Raw genomic sequence first — 19,690 nt, forward strand, 5'->3', positions numbered from 1 at the left:
AAAACAGAGGGGTTCCGAGCATTGTAAGAAGTGGAAACTCCATTGATTCTGAATCTTAGTTTTGATTTCTTGACTGATACAATTGATGCTCTTAACATTGATATTTAAATCTATGAACTCTCAGGCTGCTGGAATTGGAAAAGCAGAGGTATGAAAGAAATAAGAATCTGAAACAATCTGTTGGGCACAAACTGTATTATGATTTCAGACTAACAACATTGTTTTTTTGTCATATGAGAATTTTTATATTTGAGATGCATCTCAAAATTAGCGGGTCATAGAAGTATAGTTGTCATCAGTGAGCTATTGTGGAGACAAAGAAGAAATATAGAGCATAAGCAGGAAACAGAAATTGACAAAAATTCAGCAAATTTTGCAACTTGGCATCGGAAATTTGTTTGAAGCAAATGTTCATGTTACTTCTGACCGAAATATTAATTTTAATTGAGATATGAATTCATAAGTTGTAAAGAACCCGAAGAGCTGGATCAGTAATACATAATGCTGAGAAACAAAATTCAGAACCTGCAGTATTTTGAATTAGATTCTGAAGCCTATATGGAAATTTTAAATCTGTTTGTGATGAGTGTTTAAATCATTGACTGTTGATGTAGTATAAAATCCTGAAGTAGAAATTATTTCTGGGACTGAAGAATGCTGTTAGTTGCTACAGTGAGAAATATTCAAGAAATAAGCAAGTTAGTGCCAAATGATTCCCTTTTCTAAACTGATTATGTAACAATTCCGAAACTTAATACTAGGGTCTAAATTTTTGAAATGTTTCAGCTGGTTTCTACAGTAGATAAACTCTGAAAAATTGTGAGTGCAGATATAGATTTGAATTACTAGTTTTAGAGATGTGTTGATTGAAGGTTAAATTCTGTAATCAAGCTACAGGAGAGGCTGAATTCTTGATGAATCAAACTGAAAGTCCTATACAGCAACTAGCACTATACTTCTTTGTGAGATGAAGTCTTTAGCACAATTTCAGATTGCTTAATTCTGGAAATCTGCATGAATAGAATTGAGAGGCTGGAATTCTAATTGTTGTTGTTGATTGTATCAATGTTGTGCAGAACTTTGATTTTCGGAGCTAAGTTGTGCCATAAAATGTGCTTTGCTTCTTGCATATGTGCAGTAATTTCGGAATCCAAGCATATTTAGCAAACTAATTGAATGTTCAGAACTGAATTACAATGAAACAGAATTCATTGTAACTTTGAATGTTCAAAACTGTGACTTTGTTGTTGTGCCAAACATTCAAGCCATTTCTAACCAAAAACAGTTTGAATCTTTTCTAATATCAAGTTTGTGTTAAAGGATGCCTTATTTCATACCGAAGTGACTTTAAAGCTTCAATTATGTAACTTGAGAATTTCAGTAATGAGTTTTAACAGTATAGATTTCCGATTTTTTTTTTGAATTCAGAATTATAAGGATGAATTCAGACCTAAAAGCTTTCTTGCAACTGTTGGGAGTGACTGATTTGGTGGAATGGTGAAGAGTTTGTAATTGCTTTAAATCTGATTTTACTGGAACTGCAGATTGTTGAAGTTGCTAATTTTTCCAGCTGCATTACAGTGCTGAAATCAGTATGTTGGATTGTTTAGTAGGGATTTAAATGGATTGTCTTTCGGAGGATAGATTGAATAAGAGTGTATAAAAAGTATATTTATTAAATGCTGAAATTGAAACCTGAAAGTCAGTTATCTGATTTGATACTTTTGATAAAAATAGAAGTAATCTTTGGGAGGTCATTTAGATATGGTACATTGGCTGTTGGGATAGCAAAACAGTAAAGAAGAAGATGGAAAAAGTGGCAATAGCATGGGTACATGTTGTGTTTAATTGCCCGAGATGGACAATGCTTTAAGTGTGGGGGAGGAAGCTCTTCTCCATGAGGTGATTTGAGATTATTTTTTAGTTTAAAAGTGATGGAATTGAAGTGAAAAAAACAGCGAAGAAAAAAAATTTGACAAATCAAGAAAGTATCAAGAAGGTGGAGATAGAGTATCAAGAATTTTGGATGACCATCAAATTAATGGAGAGGTTAGCTTGATACTTTGAACTGGTAGCGACAAATGATATTCATCTCTTTTCACATCAAAATGACCAACTCATCAAGTATATTCCTCCAATACTCTCATCTTCTCAATTTTTCATTAAATTCTTTTCTTTTACCTATTTCATTTACTTTCATTGTTCTTGTTGATTCCATTTCGATTCTTGTTGATAAAAATACTTTTGATTCATGTATGCTATGTTTATAGTGGTGGAGAATTAGAAAATAAGCAAACTTATGGTAGTGAAATGTTGTGAGTTGCATTGAGTGAGCTCCACTTTTACACATGTTTGAGTGTGAGAGCTAGAATAGGTAAATACCTTGTGAGATTGTAACTTACTTAATTTTTCAATTGGATTGAAACCACTATACCTACTTATTATTGTTTGGATTGTATTCATGAATGTTTATGATTTTTCTAGATGACCTTAGTTAATTACTTCTTACCATCTTCTAGGTATTGCTAGGGAATTTGTGTGGAGATGATTTTTAATTTTTCTTGACTTGAACGGGATGTCCAAGATTAAGTGTGGGGGATTTGATAACTATGATTTTGCTACATTATTTTAATTCATAATGCATGTTTTTTATGGTCTATTCATAGCTTAATTTCACATTTACATCATATTTAATAATTGCATGTGATATTAGACTTAATTACAAATTAGCATATTATCATGATATTTAATGCTAATATTTGATTATTATTTTGTAGGCATCAAAAGGGTCATGGACCCGATCAGATCATACCACATTTGGGCTCAAATCAAGGGCTAAACAAGTCGATCAAGCCTTCGAGCGATTTGGACCGTCCATTGAAGATCAGAGAGATCTGAGCCATCCATCAAGGATCTGGTCCATCTAAGATACGAGGAAGAACATCACAGCCGTAGATGAAGATCCAAGGGTTTTGATCCAGATCTGAGTTCATCCAGCCGTTGATCAAGCCCGAAACAATCTAGATCGTCCGATCAGATTTGGGAGAGTTTAAAAGCTTTGAGAAGCTACAGTGTACTTGGGCTCGGCGTTTTCGTGACACTGTTTCATCTTCTTCTTCGACACGACGCCGAAGCTCCCATTCCCAACTTCCAGATCCGTGAGCAATCCTTCTTCATCGCCAGCGATCTCCTAGCTTCCGGCGTCGTCGTCCGAGTCCAGAGAGTGGCGAGAGGCGTTCCCAGTCTGCGAGTTGAAATTCTGATCCACACTCACAGAATCGAGAGGTGTTCTCCGATCTGTGATTTCCATTAACCGACGAAGCTCAAGAGGTGTTCCCAGTAGCTTCAGAATCCATTCTGACTTCCTCTTCATCTGCTGCACTTGAGTTGATCTGATCAATCGGCCGAGTAACGCAATCTTCAGAATTCAGCATCTGTCTTCGTGCGATGAGAGTGCCAGCTGATCAGAGCTCAAAAGACATTCCCAGTAGCTGTGGTCGTAAGCTAGCACTAGCCGGGAATTTGGATCTTCACCAGTGATTGCCCAAGAGGCGTTCCTAGTGGCATCTCTGTTTTTACAGTAGAGTAGAGAGTTTTGATCCGAATTTGGGTTGTGGAATGCTTAGGGTTTAGTTTTCTTGATCTTGTCTTTGAATTGTTCTTAAATCTGCTCAGATCTGATAATCTGATTTCTTTCTTTATCAATTCATTTTGTTTGAGTTTACTTTTCGGCAATTCCAGACCTGATTTCTTTCTTGCAATTTTGATCTATTTGAGCTTTTGCAATTTAAATTTCGTTTAAGCTGCATACTGAATTTTCATTCCATGTTCTGTTGTGAATTTGTAGTTTAGGTTACTTCTAGCTTATTAATTTTGGTTCATTAGTTAGAAAGTATAAATCTATTCACTGAATCCATTGTTACGGTAATTGAGCTTAATTGTTGAATGCTCAACATGAGGCTTTGATTGTTTATCTCTGTTCATTGTTATTGTGAATGAGCTCTTGAGTTTAATTGTTAATTGTGATTGAGTATAGAAGACTTGGTGATTGAGTTAAGTTTTAAACTTGATTGTGATGGTGATAAATGTTAGGCTCGGTTCTTAAAATTGGGATGAGATTTTGAATGTAATTGTTACTGTGGTTGCGAATTGTGGAGATAGAAATTGATTCATGTAATTAAATGATGCATTAGATCTTGAATTTAATGGAGGCTAATTTGGTTAGTGTAGGACCTCCGCTCCGGCTTTCGTACCTCGGAACCACTGCGCGCACTTCTTTCTCATCTGCCGGTGTACTCTTCCGCAGCACCTCGCCCCTCGGACGCACCGCGTGCCGTCCTTCTCGCTAGCTGCGTCTTCCGCTCGAGTACCTGTGCTCCTAAGCTCCTGCACACTTAGACACAAGGTTAGAAACAACACAGGACCTAACTTAACTTGTTGATCACACCAAAACAACATTGGGGTTCCAACAATCTCCCCCTTTTTGGTGTGATCAACCCAAGTTAAGCTAGGGTCAAAAATAGATATGAAATTAAACAATTTATTGCAATAATGTGCAACAAGATAGAAAAAATTAAATTTCGGAAATTTTTAATTTTCAATTTGTACCTCCCCCTAGACTTATACTTTCCTTCTCCCCCTTTGATCACAATAAAATGGGGTTTAAAATTCTAAGGGTTTAAAGACTTAGGAAATTTTGAAAAGTTATCTGTTAAAATATTTCTAAGTCAACAACAGCTTTTTGAAAAGTTTCTTTCTAAGCCCAAAAAAGACTTTTATGCAAGAAAATTTAAACATTAAAAAAATTTCTATGCATTTATTTATTTAGTTCTTAATTCTATTTATCAGAAAGTTTTAAATTTCCATTTTAACTTGTCATAATTTCTTAAATCAATCTTTTTTAGATTTAAAACCGCAAGTATTAAACATGTAAAAATTTGTATCATGTTAATTTCTATTTTTTGAATTTTTACTTCACAAAAATATTTGAATAGCATAAATTTTAACTTAATAAAATTTTTTGACAATATAAGAAGTTCTTTCGGAAAGGTGCAAAATTCGTTCGAAAGACTATTTTGTGATTTGCAAGAATTTGACGACAAAAATTCTAACTTGCAAAAATCTTTTAACAGACGATTTCTTAATCCGAAAAATTCTTTCGATAACATATTTGGAAATAAATCTTTTGATAAAGTACTTAATTCGCAAGAATCTAGTTTGCAAGATTTGTTATACAAAAGTTTTTCTGAACCGAAAATCTCTTTTGATGAATCAATTTCTAATTCGAAAAAATATTTAGGCAGCTTTTCGACTGGTTTAACCAATTGATTAGAAGATGGAGACCATACCTGACTTACCTTTTTGGTCGTAGGTTCTCCCCCTGTTGAATTAATTTCTTCCGAAGATTCTCCCCCTTCATCGATCTCGGGATGTACTTCGGCTGTTGGGGCTGTCTTGGTAATTTCTTCCGTCTCGGATTCTTCTGATGACGACTCGATGTCTATTGAGGAGACGACTTCAACCGGTTCTTCATAGAGCATTAAGAGCTTTTCCCAAAGTTCTTTCGCGCTTTTGTACTCTCCGACTCTGTCGAAATCTTTAGTTGGTATTGCGCTTAGAATGTGAAACTCTGCCCGAGCATTTGCCATGGACTCTTCACGTTGCTTCTCGTTCCAGAGGCGTATGCCGATTTTCTCTCCGTTCGTGTCTTTCGGTGCTTCATAACCTGTTTTCATTATTAGAGAAATATCAATATCAGAGTTAAGAAATACCATCATTTGTTGCTTCCAAGAAGCAAGCTCCCCCTCGAATGCTGGTGGGTAGTCGCTAGCTCCGGCCATTGTTTTGTTGCTTCAGACGGCGGTTAGTCCTTCTGAGGCGTACTCGGCTCTGATACCACTTGTAGGACCGTTGGGCCGGCTAGAAGGGGTTGGTAAATAACCTGTCAATTAAAAACAAACAACCCTTCCTCGAACGATTAAGCTAACACTTGTAAAATGAATTAAGCAGATAAATAAAAGCATAAAAGAAAAGACGAGGCACCAGATGTTTACTTGGTTACAACCGATGTGGTTGTTAATCCAAGGAAGATTAAGCTCAAAAACTCCTTCAGGCGGAGAAGCCTCTTACAGCGTTTAGGCACAGAAAACAGAAGCTTAACTACAACTAAAGCATACAAGTGTTTGGAAATAGAATGATTGTGATTGTTGAAAAGCTTCTGGACCAAGGCTATATTTATAGCCTTGGTCGGGGCGCCTGGAAGGGTTCCGGGCGCCCTGGGGGGATAAAATTTATCCCCCAACGGTTGGATCGAGTCAAAGCTCGATCCTGTGAAAAAGTCACTTCCGGGCGCCCCGGACAGCTCCGGGCGCCCCGGACAGTTCCGGGCGCCCCGGAGCCAAAAGTCAACCCAGTTGACTTTTGGTCCGTGCTCTCTTCTCCGGTTCAGCTCGCCTCTGGTCCGGGTCTTTCTGCTCCGGCTCCGCTTGCTTGGGTGATCTCTGACATCCGGAATAGGGCTCACCCGAACCCATCTTCCGGTCTTCTCGAGCGTGCTTCCCTCCGGCTTCTCGTCCCTCAGAATTGCCGCGTGTCCCTTCTCGTCCACCAGCGTACTCATCCGCAGACTTCGTCCCTCGGTCACACCCCGTGCCGACCTTCGCGCTAGCTGCGTCTCTTGCTCCCCGAGCAATCTTCCGCTCCGGCTTTCGTACCTCGGAACCACCGCGCGCACTTCCTTCTCGTCCACCGGTGTACTCTTCCGCAGCACCTCGTCCCTCGGACGCACCGCGTGCCGTCCTTCTCGCTAGCTGCGTCTTCCGCTTGAGTACTTGTGCTCCTAAGCTCCTGCACACTTAGACACAAGGTTAGAAATGATGCAAGACCTAACTTAACTTGTTGATCACACCAAAACAACCTTGGGGTTCCAACAGTTAGAAGGAAGTGGATCATGTTTAGATGAGAGTTATCTTTCTTTGATGCTATTGTTGACCTAGTTGAAATTAGATTTTGATTGGAATCAATTCTAGAATTCACACACATTTACTAGCTATTCTTGGAAAAATACGACTTGGGAATCCTTACTACAACTCTATTCTTTAGTTTAATTGAGTTTCAATCTTTATTAATTTTGATGTGCCACGTGACATGTAAAAAGGTCGACATCAATCCCCACCCCAGTCTTAAGTCACTAACGCTTTGTTGGCTCGTCTCATTGTGTGTAGGAGCATTGAGGAGTTTCTTCGGATCTTCAGAGTTTATCTTCATCGGAGGTTATCGTCATTCATCAAAACTAGTGCTCATCTTCGCAGAATTCAGATAGGATCACCTAGGTTAAGGAAAACCCTAGGGGGGAGGTAACCCTAGGTCCTAGGGGGAGGTAACTCTAGGTTCTAGGGGGTGGTAACCCTAGGTTATGGAAAATCCTAGGGGAAGGTAACCCTATGTCCTAGGGGTGGTAACCCTAGGCGGAAACTCCAGTCGGTCTGAAGGATCGGTCTAACAACATGTAACTTCTCTTGAGAGGAGTAGGTGATGACGCGTTTCCCGGTGAGGGAACAGTAGCCGTCAGTTCTGTTGGTGCCCCAAGATTATTTTGATATGATCGAACAAGTTAGGTTAGGTTCTGTTGTGTTTAATCCTGTGTCTAAGTGTGCAGGAACTTAGGAGCACAGGATGTTGAGCAAAAGATACGGCTAGCAAGAAGGGCCGCACGAGAGAGAGCCGATGGGCTCGGTGTGTCTGAGGGACGAGGTGCTGCGGAAGAGTACACGGGTGGATGAGAAGGAGACGCGCGATGTTTCCGAGGGATGAGAAGCCAGGAGAGGAAGCTTGCTCGAGAAGGTCAAAAGTTGGGTTCGGGTGAGTCCTATTCTGGATGGTCAAGATCACCCAAGTAAGAGGAACCGGAGCGGAAGACCCAGACCGAGGCGAGCGAAACTGGAGCGGAAAGCCCGGACTGGAAAAAGTCAACTTGGTTGACTTTCTTGGTTGGAGCGCCCCGACTCCGAGCGCCCGGAATAGGATTTTATCTGGATCACATTTGACTGCGATCTGTTACGAAGAGAATAAAGTTTTATCCCCCTCTAGGTGCCTAGAACCCTTCCAAGCGCCCTGAGCAAGGTTATATAAGCAGCCCTGCTCCCAAAGATAAAGAACAACAAGAAATTATGAAACAACACTTGTACACATCCACTGTTCTATTTTAGCTTTCTATTTCTGCACTTCCATTGCTGTAAAGAGGCTTCTCCGCTTAAAGGAGAATTTCAGTGCGCTTTAACTTTTTTGGATTAACAATCTCCCTGGTTATAACCAAGTAAATATGTGAGTCTCATCTTTTTAGTTTATCTCTTATTTTGTTTATGTAAGTGTTTGGTTTAATTAAGTTATAAGTCCGAGGAAGGTTTGTTTTGCTTGATTTGTGTAGAGGCTATTCACCCCTCTCTAGCCGACCTCCGAGGGTCCTAACAAGTTCGACCTAGGGTTTCCGGAGGAAATCCGAAGTCAGAACCGGACAGTCCGAAGGTTATCAAAGTTATTTATTTACATATTATCTACTATGTGCTAACTCTATTTTGCAGGAGACTAACACTTTGTGCAGGGTTAGAATCGACCGAGATTGGTCGACCGAACGTCTGGATCGTGGACCGAACCTCCAAGCAGCAAGATCATAGTTCCAACGAGTGGACCGGGTTCAACCAGGGGATTGGTCGACTGAACCTTAGGATCGGTCAACCGAACCGAGGATAAGCGGTGACGTGGTCGAGCCAAGTTGATCGGACCAGATGAGTTGGGGATCGATCGACCGAACGACGGGATTGGTCGATCGAACGAAGAAACTCTATATGAGCAGCAGAACCGGGATTGGAAGGCTAACCGATTCAGGTGGGATCGGTCGACCGAACCTGGGGATTGGTCGACCGATCAGGTTCGAGTCAAACCTGATCCTGAGATAAGTGGATTTGGATCAGGTCTGAAGAAGCTATAAAAAGGAGCCTCGACCAGCACTACAATACAACAATTTCTACACAAGCGATCTTCCAAGCTGCGAGCCACGCCGAAACGACTCAACGACGCTCAACTGCTGTTCCGACAAATCGACGAACCAATTCATAATCATTTATTATCGGTGTAATCTGTTTTAAGTTTAGTACTTGTACTTATATATTTGTAAAGAATTTCGGATCTATAGTGATTGCCCAATATAAGCGATCAATGATCGTGGGCCTTGGAGTAGGAGTCACCACAGGCTCCGAACCAAGTAAAAAAAAATCTTGTTTGCGTTGCTTGTCTTTTTCATTCTGTATTCCACTGCATTTACTTTGAGTTTTCAGAAACGAACGAGAAAGCAACGTGTGCTATTCACCTCCCCCCCCCCCTCTAGCACGTCTATGATCCTACATAAACTACCTTAGCTACTGCATCTTGGGTTGAACAGAACCAAAACAAGAACAAGATCAGATGAAGAAAGAATCACAAAAGATTAGATGCTTAAGGGATCAAACCAACCATTCGTCATATGGAATGAGATCTACTTAGATCTATGAAGATGAATAGATAAAAAGTAACAACAACTAGAAATTGAAACTAATTCAAATCTATGAAACTGAACAACAACAAAAACAGACAAGCTCAGTTGGAAATTAGAAAGAACAGAAACAAAATTGCGATCTAGGGAAGGAGATAAACCTGGGTGAGCTAGGATAACCCCAAGCACTCACTGAATTGGACGAAGATGTCCGGATCTTCAGATGGCGATGACTTGTTCAGGTAACCTCTAGATTTGGCAGATGCGGCTAGTAATGGATTGGCAATTAGAGGGGAGGTAGAGCAAACACTCCTGCACATTGAGAGGGGTGCAGAGCTTCAAGAAAGGAAGATCGTTGGCCGGAAGACAAGGGAAACAACTCAAACCACCGAATTCCTCCTCTTTCTCCACTTCTTCCTCGCTCGAAGTTGCGGTAGAGTGGGTGATCAATGATAAATCAGAAGGTTGAAGTGGCATCGCCGGTTGCTAATGGGTGGATTTTAGCTGGAGGAAGGGTCGCCCTTGACCTCGCTTGCTCGCCGACGGTGGAAGATCAGATGGTTGTCGCTGAAGCTGCATCATGCCCACCTCCTCTATTTTGACACGAACCTGTAGAATTTGACCATCCTCCTACTGTAGCTTCTCACATATTTTAAATTTGATCTCAGATTTGGGTGGATGGCTGCCATTTCTCCGGGTCGATCCAATGGTGAAAGTTGTTCAAAATCTGATCCAAAGGTATTAATTTTCATCAAGGGCCCTGATCTAACCTCTCTTAGCCTGGTTAGACCAGATCTTCAATGGACAGTTCAAATCTCTCTTGATCTTGATGAACGGTCCAAATTGGTTCTTGATTGGTTCTCCTCTATTAGCCTTAGATTTAAGCCCCAAATCTAGTATAATCTAATCGAGTCCTTGCCCTTTGATGCCTACAAAGATCATATTTAAATATTAGCATCAAATATAATGATAATGAGATAGTTTACAATTGAGCTCAAGAATAAATGCAATTTATGAAATGTGATGTAAATATGAGTCTAATATATGAGAAGATCATAAAAGCATATATTTATGAATCAAAATATTGTAGCAAAATTGATGATTATCAAGACCAAGTATTAAAGAATCAGTCTTTCTTATAGGATCGTTACACATGTAAGAGGAGAAATCTATCATTTGCTATTTATAAAACAAGTACGCAACGAAATGACACGACCAAGAACTCGAGGAGTTACTTGGTTCGAAGCCTTTGGGCACTCCTACTTCAAGACCCACAATCCCTCGGACCTTATTGACGAGCAATCTACTATAAACTTCTTCCAACATCAACGGAAGAGAGAATCGAATACAAGATATCGATGGAAGGGAAGTGTAACAACCTACACTCCCTTTTTGCAAGTAATAATAAAAAATCAATATTTAACTTCGTTACCAACTTGTATAAAGAAGATCCGGAAATGCTTAGGAGTTGGTGTCGTCTGCTGGTAGCAGTTGGAAATCACGGAGTAGTAGCACAACAACAGTTAGACATATTCATAGCAGTAGAATGATATTTGCAACTCATAGAGGAGATAATAATTGAGTTGATGCTTTATGCCGATCGAACTGCTCTTTTAAAGAATGTTGAGGGTGCCTCCAAACTTATTGGAGGCACCTCCAACCCGAAGTGTAATCCCTTAAACCTCAGTCACGATAAACTGCGGGAACTTCCGCTTCTATCTATTTGAGGGCACCTTCCATGCTCTCCGAGGCACCTCTGAAGCACTCTAAGGAACCTCCCATCCATTTAAGGTGCCTCGTTGTCTCCAACCCATCCGAGGTGCCTCCAATCCATCCAATGCGCCTCCAATATGCTAGTTTGACACAACAATTTTTCAGAGGTCATATCTTTTGACTCCGAAGTCAGAATCAAGCTTTGTCAGCTGCTACACGTGCAAAATTTGAAAATCTACGTTTGTCTCTAAAACACAGAGTTAGAAAAATATATACATAAATATTTTATATATATTTATGAGTTAAATCCTGTCTTACCAAGACCAAAATCTAGTCTTGGTCGCAACATATATTTTCAAAATGGATCTAAGTTGGACCAGTGCTTATAGTCCCACTAGGACTCGCCCTCACTGGAACACTCTCCTCCAGTGACTTACCTTACTTACCATGCAGAATCGCTTGACTTGCCTTTTACCCACTAGGTCTTCTTGTTAGTTGTCAGGTCTACAGACCTAACTAGACTTCAGCCAACTGTCAGATCTCGTAGACCCAGCCAAACTTCTCGCTAGATATCGAGTCACTTCTTGACCTATTTGGATCTCTACACCGGCTATCAGGTCCTTTAGACCTAGCTGGATTTTAGTCTGGTGTCAGGTCTTCCAGACTAATCAAATCCTGCACACTTGATAGAAAGGTTAGATCACACCATATCTAACTTTAATCCATTTATCATTTATCAAAACTTAATTTTGATCATTAGTGTCAACTGAACCAAGATTTCTCTCTTATCTTTAGGAATAATTAATATTTTATTAGAATAAATTCTCGATTCTTGAATGATCTAAATTACTTCTAGTTCTATTATAACAAAAGATTCTTTATTACATGGAAAAGATCCGTATCAACAATTATGAACGTACATATGAATAATTCTTCACTATCTTGTTCATTCACAATAAAATATTTTCTTCATGTGTTGGTAAAAAAACATATTTTGGGGGAGAGAGACTATTTTACCCATCAAATTATAGGTATATGACATATTTATATCTAACGATTTTATACAAAGAGATGGCAAAAGGGTAATTAGAATTTATTTTATTGAATAAACTAAAATTTTTGTTAGTCTGTTTTTTGCCTTAGTCTTTTTTTTATCATTATTATTATTTAGGATTTAGACTAGTCACAGTGTCAATCTATAAAAAAAACGCGCATTAAAAGTTTTTTAAAAATTGTAATAAGAGTTGAGTTTTTTTTTTTAATTGTAATAAGTGTTTGGAGTGATTGAGAAAATGAGAGAATAATTTTATATCAATCTATTATTTATCATTAATAAAAATTCTTGAAACATTCTCTTCCTTTAAATCTACATTAAATACATCAGGATTAAGGGAGCAAGGCATGGTTAGAGCATACAGAGCTTCAAGTTTTACAAATGGGATGTCAAATGTGAATATGAGATTGAGGTCTCATTTACTTTTACAATTCATATTTAAAGTCATGTTTTTAGTTTTTTTTTTTTCAAATCCAAGTATCTAAATTTTACGATCTGATCTATCGTAGAGATGACTGATCTAATTCTATAGTAATTTTTTATCGATTACTAGGATAAATTAGGAAATAAAAGTGACAATCCATATATAATGATGTAGTGATTCTAGTGGCTCAAACGCAGGAGACGACTTTTTTGCTCTCCCTGGATGCTTGAGAAGCCCCAAGATATACTTACTACTGCATATGCTTACCACTACATCATAATCGGATGCTCCAAGGTCATGCTCTTGTTGGCACATAGAGTGAACAATGTTGTGATTACGTAAGGGCACATCCTCATTCCATCTACCATGCCTTAATCGTGTGAGTTTGCCATCACCTATCAATACTCCAACTAATGAATTTCTTAATTAAAATGATCTTCCAAACATAAGAATACTCAGAAGTTGATGAGATTTGCATAGAGTTCTAATAAATATATTAATAATAAACCCAATCGATTAAATCCTTTTCCCCCTAAAGATTTTGTCAAATAATGTCATGTTAAATATGCTTTTATTTACCTCAGCAGATGGGGAAGGAGAGAAAAAACACTAATGCAACCACTTGACCGACCAAATGAATCTTAAAATACTACAAGTTGTACATAAAATTCAATGGGAAGAAACTCATTGTAAAAGATCAATTTTGTGCCACTGTGATGATGAAGACTAGGTCGTAGTACTACTATCCATGACAATTTGAGTCAAGAGTGTGTAGACTGAAAGAGATTAAATCAGAAGCTTAACTTTAAGCACACTGAAAGAAAAGAAAAAGGACCACTTTATTTGTAGAATCAGTTAAGATCTACTGGTTTAGCACTGAACTAGTTGGCTGTGGATGTGGAGAGCTAAGCAACATCCAATGGTAATATATTTGGTCATATAAAATTAACTTAAGCCTTAAAAACAAAGCATCGTCTCTGGAGACCTACAACGTACGTAAGTCTTGTTACAAGTCACAATCCCACAATTTAACAACAATAAAAGCTGCAAGTGTTGGTAATTCTTTAGGAGATTGCTGCAAGCTATAATAATCTCATACCGAGCTCCATTTGATCTTGAATCAGCCTGTCCTCCATTTGATCAAGTTGTAGCACGTACTTAATGAGTGCTGATCGACCGAAGGTAGAAACAACAGTACTTAGATACCTACTGATGCCACCTTAAATAGTCCAAACGCATTGCGGGGTGTCAGTTCTTGGACCAGCAATAGTGCGGTAGATGTAGAGCTTCTCGACTGGGCAATTATCAGGCTGTGCCACCAGCGGTCCTCTCCCACTCTCATTGATGACCTCCACATTTAGCCGTGGCATAGCCCGGGCAAGCTGTCTGCATGCCCCCAATGTCACAGAGCATGATGACATCCAAAGGGATCGCATTGTCTCCAGTTTAGATGCATTCTGAAGCAATGGCTTATCACCAAATGGGCAGTCCCTGATCTCCAGCTTCCTCAAGTTCTTGCAACCAGAGAGAATGTAATGTAGACCCATATCTCCATCACCGGCAAAAGCTATTGAAAGCATCTCAAGATAATTTGCTGAGGCCCCAATGGATTTAAACACGAGGTCAGTGAGAAGACCAGATACGGAGAGTCGGCGGAGATCCTTGCAGGATTCTACAATTGCACTGAAGCCAGTATCTAGGGGCTCCTGAGTGACATAATCTGGGGTATGAGGCTCAATGATGCAAAGACGAAAGCATGTAAGATTAGGGCGATTCTTTGCAACCGTAAGGAGGGCTGCATTTGTCATCTGCCGACAAAAATAGAGAACAGAGTGGAGCATCGGGCAACCAGCAGAGACAGCAACAAGACCTTGTTCAGTAAGAGAGACCGGCTCTGCTGCATCATACGGATCAGAAGGGAACACCCGCAATTCTTGAAGGAGCTTGCATGATGATGCCACAGCAACAAGGCCACTGTCTTCAATTAAATCCATAACCTACAAGTTTCATGTCAGTAAGTAAATTAATGACCCAGTGGAATTTTATATGGCCAAAGCAGATCAACCTAAACTATGGCAAGCTATCAAAATTTCACCTTTATGTAATCTACCAGTGCAATTCTATTCCTTTCATGGTTCGATAAAATCATTGCATTGTTTTTAATAGTAGTTGTTAGATGAGATGAAAAAGATGTGGAGAAAGGAAAGAGGAAACATGCAAGCAAATGGACCATGGAATCAAGCTTGAGAAGCTGTGCCTCACTATCAACTTGTTAATGGAACATACAAAAGAATCATGCAGCTTCTCTTAACAGTCAGAAAATGAAGGGTTGAAAATGGGAGGAAAAAAAAAACAGATATACCAGTAATCGTCGTAGATTTTTGCACCGGCTGATTAGCTTTACGAGCTCTGGATTCTGAATGGTAGCATAGTTCAAGTTAAGTGATGTAAGACCTTCACAAATTGAGTAAACTGCTGGAAGATAAGTGAGTCCAGGTTCCCAGAAACCAGAAAGGTTTCTCAAATTTTTACATCCTGCAATTGCTGACTCAAGCCTAGAGAAAAGCTGTGGATTATGACGTGCAGAAAACTTGCCAGTTCCAAGATCCATTAGCTGAGGAGCTCTCTGTAAGAGTCCAACAAGCCTTTCTAGAGGCACAGAATGGTTGAGTCTGAGGGTCATGATATTTGAACATCTACTAATGAGGCGTTCAAGAATAGAGGCATTCACCTCGCCTTCTAAGCAGGCAATATCCAAGGCTACTAAAGAAGTACATGACTCCGGAAAATGGCTGATCCAGTTCAGACAAGTTTCTTCCACTTCACTTTCACGTAGGTTTAACTCCCTAAGATTCCTGGCATCATAAAAAACACATACAGAAAAAATAGAAATCCAAAATATTAATATCATTTGCCATGAAGGTATCACTATGAATATAATTTTAAAACATAAGAAAATGTAAAATGTGTAGTTCATTGTTCTTTTGGAAACAAGTTTCCAACAATCTGAGTTTGATTTGTTATGTTAGACGATAAAAATACAATGTTCTACTTATCCTTCTTAAATATAAAATATGAAGTGGTTACCAAGTAACATTCACCTGAACATGTACAGTAGAGTTGTATGTCATTCTAAGAAGCAAGTATGATTTACAACCTGTGTGCATACATGCCTGCATATGTACACTCACACAGTTACCTTTTTTAACTCAAGGATGGAACATTAGAACAGTTTCACTCTCCTCTATTTGTTGGTTGCAGAAGTACTGACTGCTGTTCTCAATAAATCTGGGCATATAGGATCTACATAATTGTAGTACTAGCTCCCACTGCGAATCTCTTATTATATATATGTGAGTGGGGCTCTTCTCACCATTGTTATTTCTCATATTTCAGTTGTTAATTGAAATTTGCTGCCTCCGAGTCTAACCATGCTTCCTTGGCGGGGCCAAGTATCTTGCAGCTACTAAAACTTTTACTTGATTACTGTGAACTACAACAAGCTTGTTCATAGTTAACTCCTCTCTTAATTACATGAAAGTAAACTAAAACACATCTTTTTGTAGAGACATACATGCTAAATAATAAGAGTAATCCTGTTATGGATGGTGTGCCTATCAACTTTGGTTTAAACTTGTCCATCCCAGCCATCTCGGTATCCAAAAACTTAGAAAGGGTATCAACAGAAGAAGAAAAAAATGTACTCCGCAGAGCAAAACACTATGTATAAGAAAGCAATAAAAAAAGTTTTCACTTATGTGAATATTAGAAATAATACCACCTAACTGATTCCAAGTCAATCTCCCTGTTCACGATCAGAATCTGTCTTATTGCCGAGTTTCAATCTCCAATGTATGTTAAGTTTTTATTTGCTCTTTCTGAATTCTGATACTGGAAGGAGGAAACAAATAATTGTGACCTTCGAAATATCAATTTCTTAAATATCTTCCTTATTGTCCTTTGCAGAGAAGCCCTTTAAAAGATATAAACTAAGGTTTACATATCATTCACTCTCTAGTATTATAGATCTTAAGAGCCTCCCAGAATTCAATCTTCCAAGGAGAAGAAAGCTTTCCATCAGCATGCCAGACGCAGATATATGAGAACATTTATCATATCAATTATATGATCTAGATTCTGTTAATCAAGCTGCTTGTTTATTGAGTCATCAAAGAGCAAAAAACAATAGAAGATTCTACAAGCATAAATCACTAAACTAGAAAGAGAACCGTATCTTTAAATATCCAATAAACCAATCAGTAAAAAAGGGCTCACGCCCACACTCAGTTTTGGTTACTTGTGGAAACAAAATTATAAGCTTCAAACCAAATGTACCGGTTAATGGCAACATACTTCTAAAGAAACTAGCAGAATGATTGTCAGCAGCATTTTTACCGCCAGATCCAATCACAAAAAATTAATTTTCCAGGTCAGAATGCCAAATCCCATCACAAATCTGCATCCAGAGTTAGAAGAAAGGAGAGACAAACCCTACCTACAGTTGGCGGCGATCGCAGCAAGTCCAGACGTGCTGAACCCGTCGCAGGAAACGAGAGACAGCACCTTGAAGTTCTTGAAAGACCTGGCAATGAGATCCAAGCAGTCATCAGAGACCACCATCCTCTTGAACCGGAGCTCCTCTAGGTTCGGCCACCCCTCAGCCATTGCCTCCACCCACGCTTCTGCTCCGCCTCCCCAGTCGCTGGGCACTAGGTTGAAGTCAGCGAAGTGGGGCTTCCCCTTGATCACGGCCGCTCTCACCTCCGGGAACAGCCGCACCGCAACCGTCGGTGCCACCGAGTAACAGTTCCCGACGAAGACCCGTTTCCGCGACCTCCTCTCGATCCGGTTCCAGTTGCGGCAGACGAGCGCTGCAGCGTTGCGGTCAGCGTCCGACGTCAGGAACGAGAATACGTGCTCCCACACCTCGTCGGGGAACATAGCCGCCCACCTAAAGCGCCCCACCATCCCGGCCGCTTCCGCCGGCTGTCCTAGGGTTCCAGGCCGGGGGACGGCAATGCGAGGACGCTGTCCGAGGAAAGACTTTTCATGAGAGGAGGAGAGAGAGAGGCAGAGAAATGGGGGGATGACGATGGTCTCTTCTCTTCTTTAGCTTCGAAGCGACCCCGGACCACGAGATGGACGGTCCCCATGCCCAATTGCTGTCAGAACAGAAATCCGGGCCGTCCGATGCGTTCGGTGGGACGCATGGCGACGGCGGAGCGACACTAATGGGAAACGACTCGAGGGGAAACGAGGACGACCGCGTCCATTCCGCGTTTCCCCCAGCAGTCCAGGAAACCACGACACAAATTGGGAATCGGGGGACGGGATCGGCGTGGAAACAGAGGGAGCGCGGAATCGACGAGCAGAGAAGGAGCGTACGGTGGATGTGAGAGCCTGGTGGGGCCTCGAACTCCGTGCCGTGATTGGACGGTTCAGATGAGTGCAGTGATTGGTGGGTATATGTGAGGTGGGCCTGCTCTGACGTGATGTGAGGAGGAATCTTTTTCTTTTTTGAACCCACCACCACCGCCATCACCCAGAGAGAGGAGTGGTCCACCAGTGGTCCACCGGGCAAGATAGAGAGTGACATTTTTATTTTGATCTAAAAATAAAATACAATATTTTTTTATTAAAATAATAATTTTTTTACATAAAAGAAAGCGATGGGGTTTATTTATCTTATTTATTCGCCTTTGGCTATTTCTACTTTGATTTTCCAGTTTGTTGTCACATTGTTGGAATTTACACTTTCTTATCGATTGTTTTAATCCTAAATTTGTTAAAGGAAAAGAAAAGAAAAATTATGCAATTATTATCTAAGTTTAGTTTAAACTTCTTACATTTTAATTTTGATCTTTGAGTTATTTTTATCTGAGTGAAGAGAAAATTGTAAATCTCTATGTATTATATTCATATATTTTCTACCTTCGTGATAAATTTATTAACATTTCATTTTAAATTTCTATAAATTATTTTTTTAGCTATTAAAGTGATGTTTTATTTTGTTGTGATTTCTAGACAAATGTGTCCTTTCAATTAATTAACTTGAAAGGAACAGAGAATCTCAAATCATGAAGTCAAAGTTAGTGTCAACATTTGTAACAATGACATTTTATTTGCAATATCTATTGTATAAAAAAAAAAAATTTAAAAACACCATTAAAAAGAAAAGAGAATCTTAAATTATCAACTCAAAATGAGTGTCAACGTTGGCACAGAGACATTTTATTTATAAAAAAATAATAAAATTTAAAAGATTAAATCTACACAGAAAATGTAAATATGAAACCTTTTATGGTTTAATTCTCAGTAATTACCTTGAAAATCCAATTGTTGCTAATCCAACCTCTATTTTTTTATTATTTTTTCTCCAATATACTCCAAGCTCTCCAACCTCATTCAAAAAAAAAAAATGGGAATGGTTAAACGAGTCAGCTTATTGAGCTAAACAAGATGATCGAGTGAAATGATTTAGCCTATTGAGCATAGATTGATCGATCGACTTAGTGAGTTACTAGATTAGATGACCTGAATTGACTAGTTGAGGCAAATGGATTGATCAAGTTAATTATAAGTTGTGTTAGGATTAAAAGAGTTTTGGGTTTAATATTTTATAGATTTATTTTTGGATTATACGTAAAAGGCCTCTACCAAAAAAATATATCTTGTCTTTCTAAATACATATCTTTTCCATGTCTTTTTAATATCAGATTTTGATTGTATTTCTAACAATCATTTCCTCAAATTAAGGACCACCCATTTCCTCAAATGAAGGACCACCATTACTCTCATGGTTCAGGTCTTTTCATAACCATCTGATCATTTTTAACTTGCTTTGGATCTCCCCATAAGCATCTGGTTACTCTTGACTTGCTCCGAGCCATCTCACAAACATCCGGTCACTCTTGATTTGCTCTAGGCCTTTATGCATGCATATGGTCTGGATCATGGCTCCGATATCACTTTT

At 39.3% G+C, this 19,690-nt stretch overlaps 1 protein-coding gene across 1 annotated transcript; it reads right to left on the reverse strand.

Annotated features, from left to right (window-relative positions):
* Positions 1-13,632: 13,632 nt before the first annotated feature.
* LOC121986011 (transport inhibitor response 1-like protein Os05g0150500) lies at positions 13,633-17,829 on the reverse strand. The gene is made up of 3 exons (XM_042539769.1): positions 17,213-17,829; positions 15,080-15,572; positions 13,633-14,714 (listed from the first exon to the last, which is right to left on the reverse strand). Exons 1-3 carry the CDS (start codon positions 17,683-17,685, stop codon positions 13,938-13,940), a joined length of 1,743 nt encoding a protein of 580 aa, XP_042395703.1. The 5' UTR covers positions 17,686-17,829; the 3' UTR covers positions 13,633-13,937.
* Positions 17,830-19,690: the final 1,861 nt, after the last annotated feature.

This window comes from Zingiber officinale, chromosome 5B (assembly GCF_018446385.1).
Source record: "Zingiber officinale cultivar Zhangliang chromosome 5B, Zo_v1.1, whole genome shotgun sequence".
NCBI classification, from domain to species: Eukaryota; Viridiplantae; Streptophyta; class Magnoliopsida; order Zingiberales; family Zingiberaceae; genus Zingiber; species Zingiber officinale.

Bases quoted from the DNA above. Each gene is read 5' to 3' on its own strand.
- LOC121986011 (XM_042539769.1), bottom strand. From the start codon at position 17,685: ATGGTGGGGCGCTTTAGGTGGGCGGCTATGTTCCCCGACGAGGTGTGG. The intron at 15,573-17,212 runs GTAGGGTTTGTC...TTATGATGCCAG, and splicing joins GCGATCGCCGCCAACTGTAG to GAATCTTAGGGAGTTAAACC. The intron at 14,715-15,079 runs GTATATCTGTTT...TGAAACTTGTAG, and splicing joins AAAATCTACGACGATTACTG to GTTATGGATTTAATTGAAGA.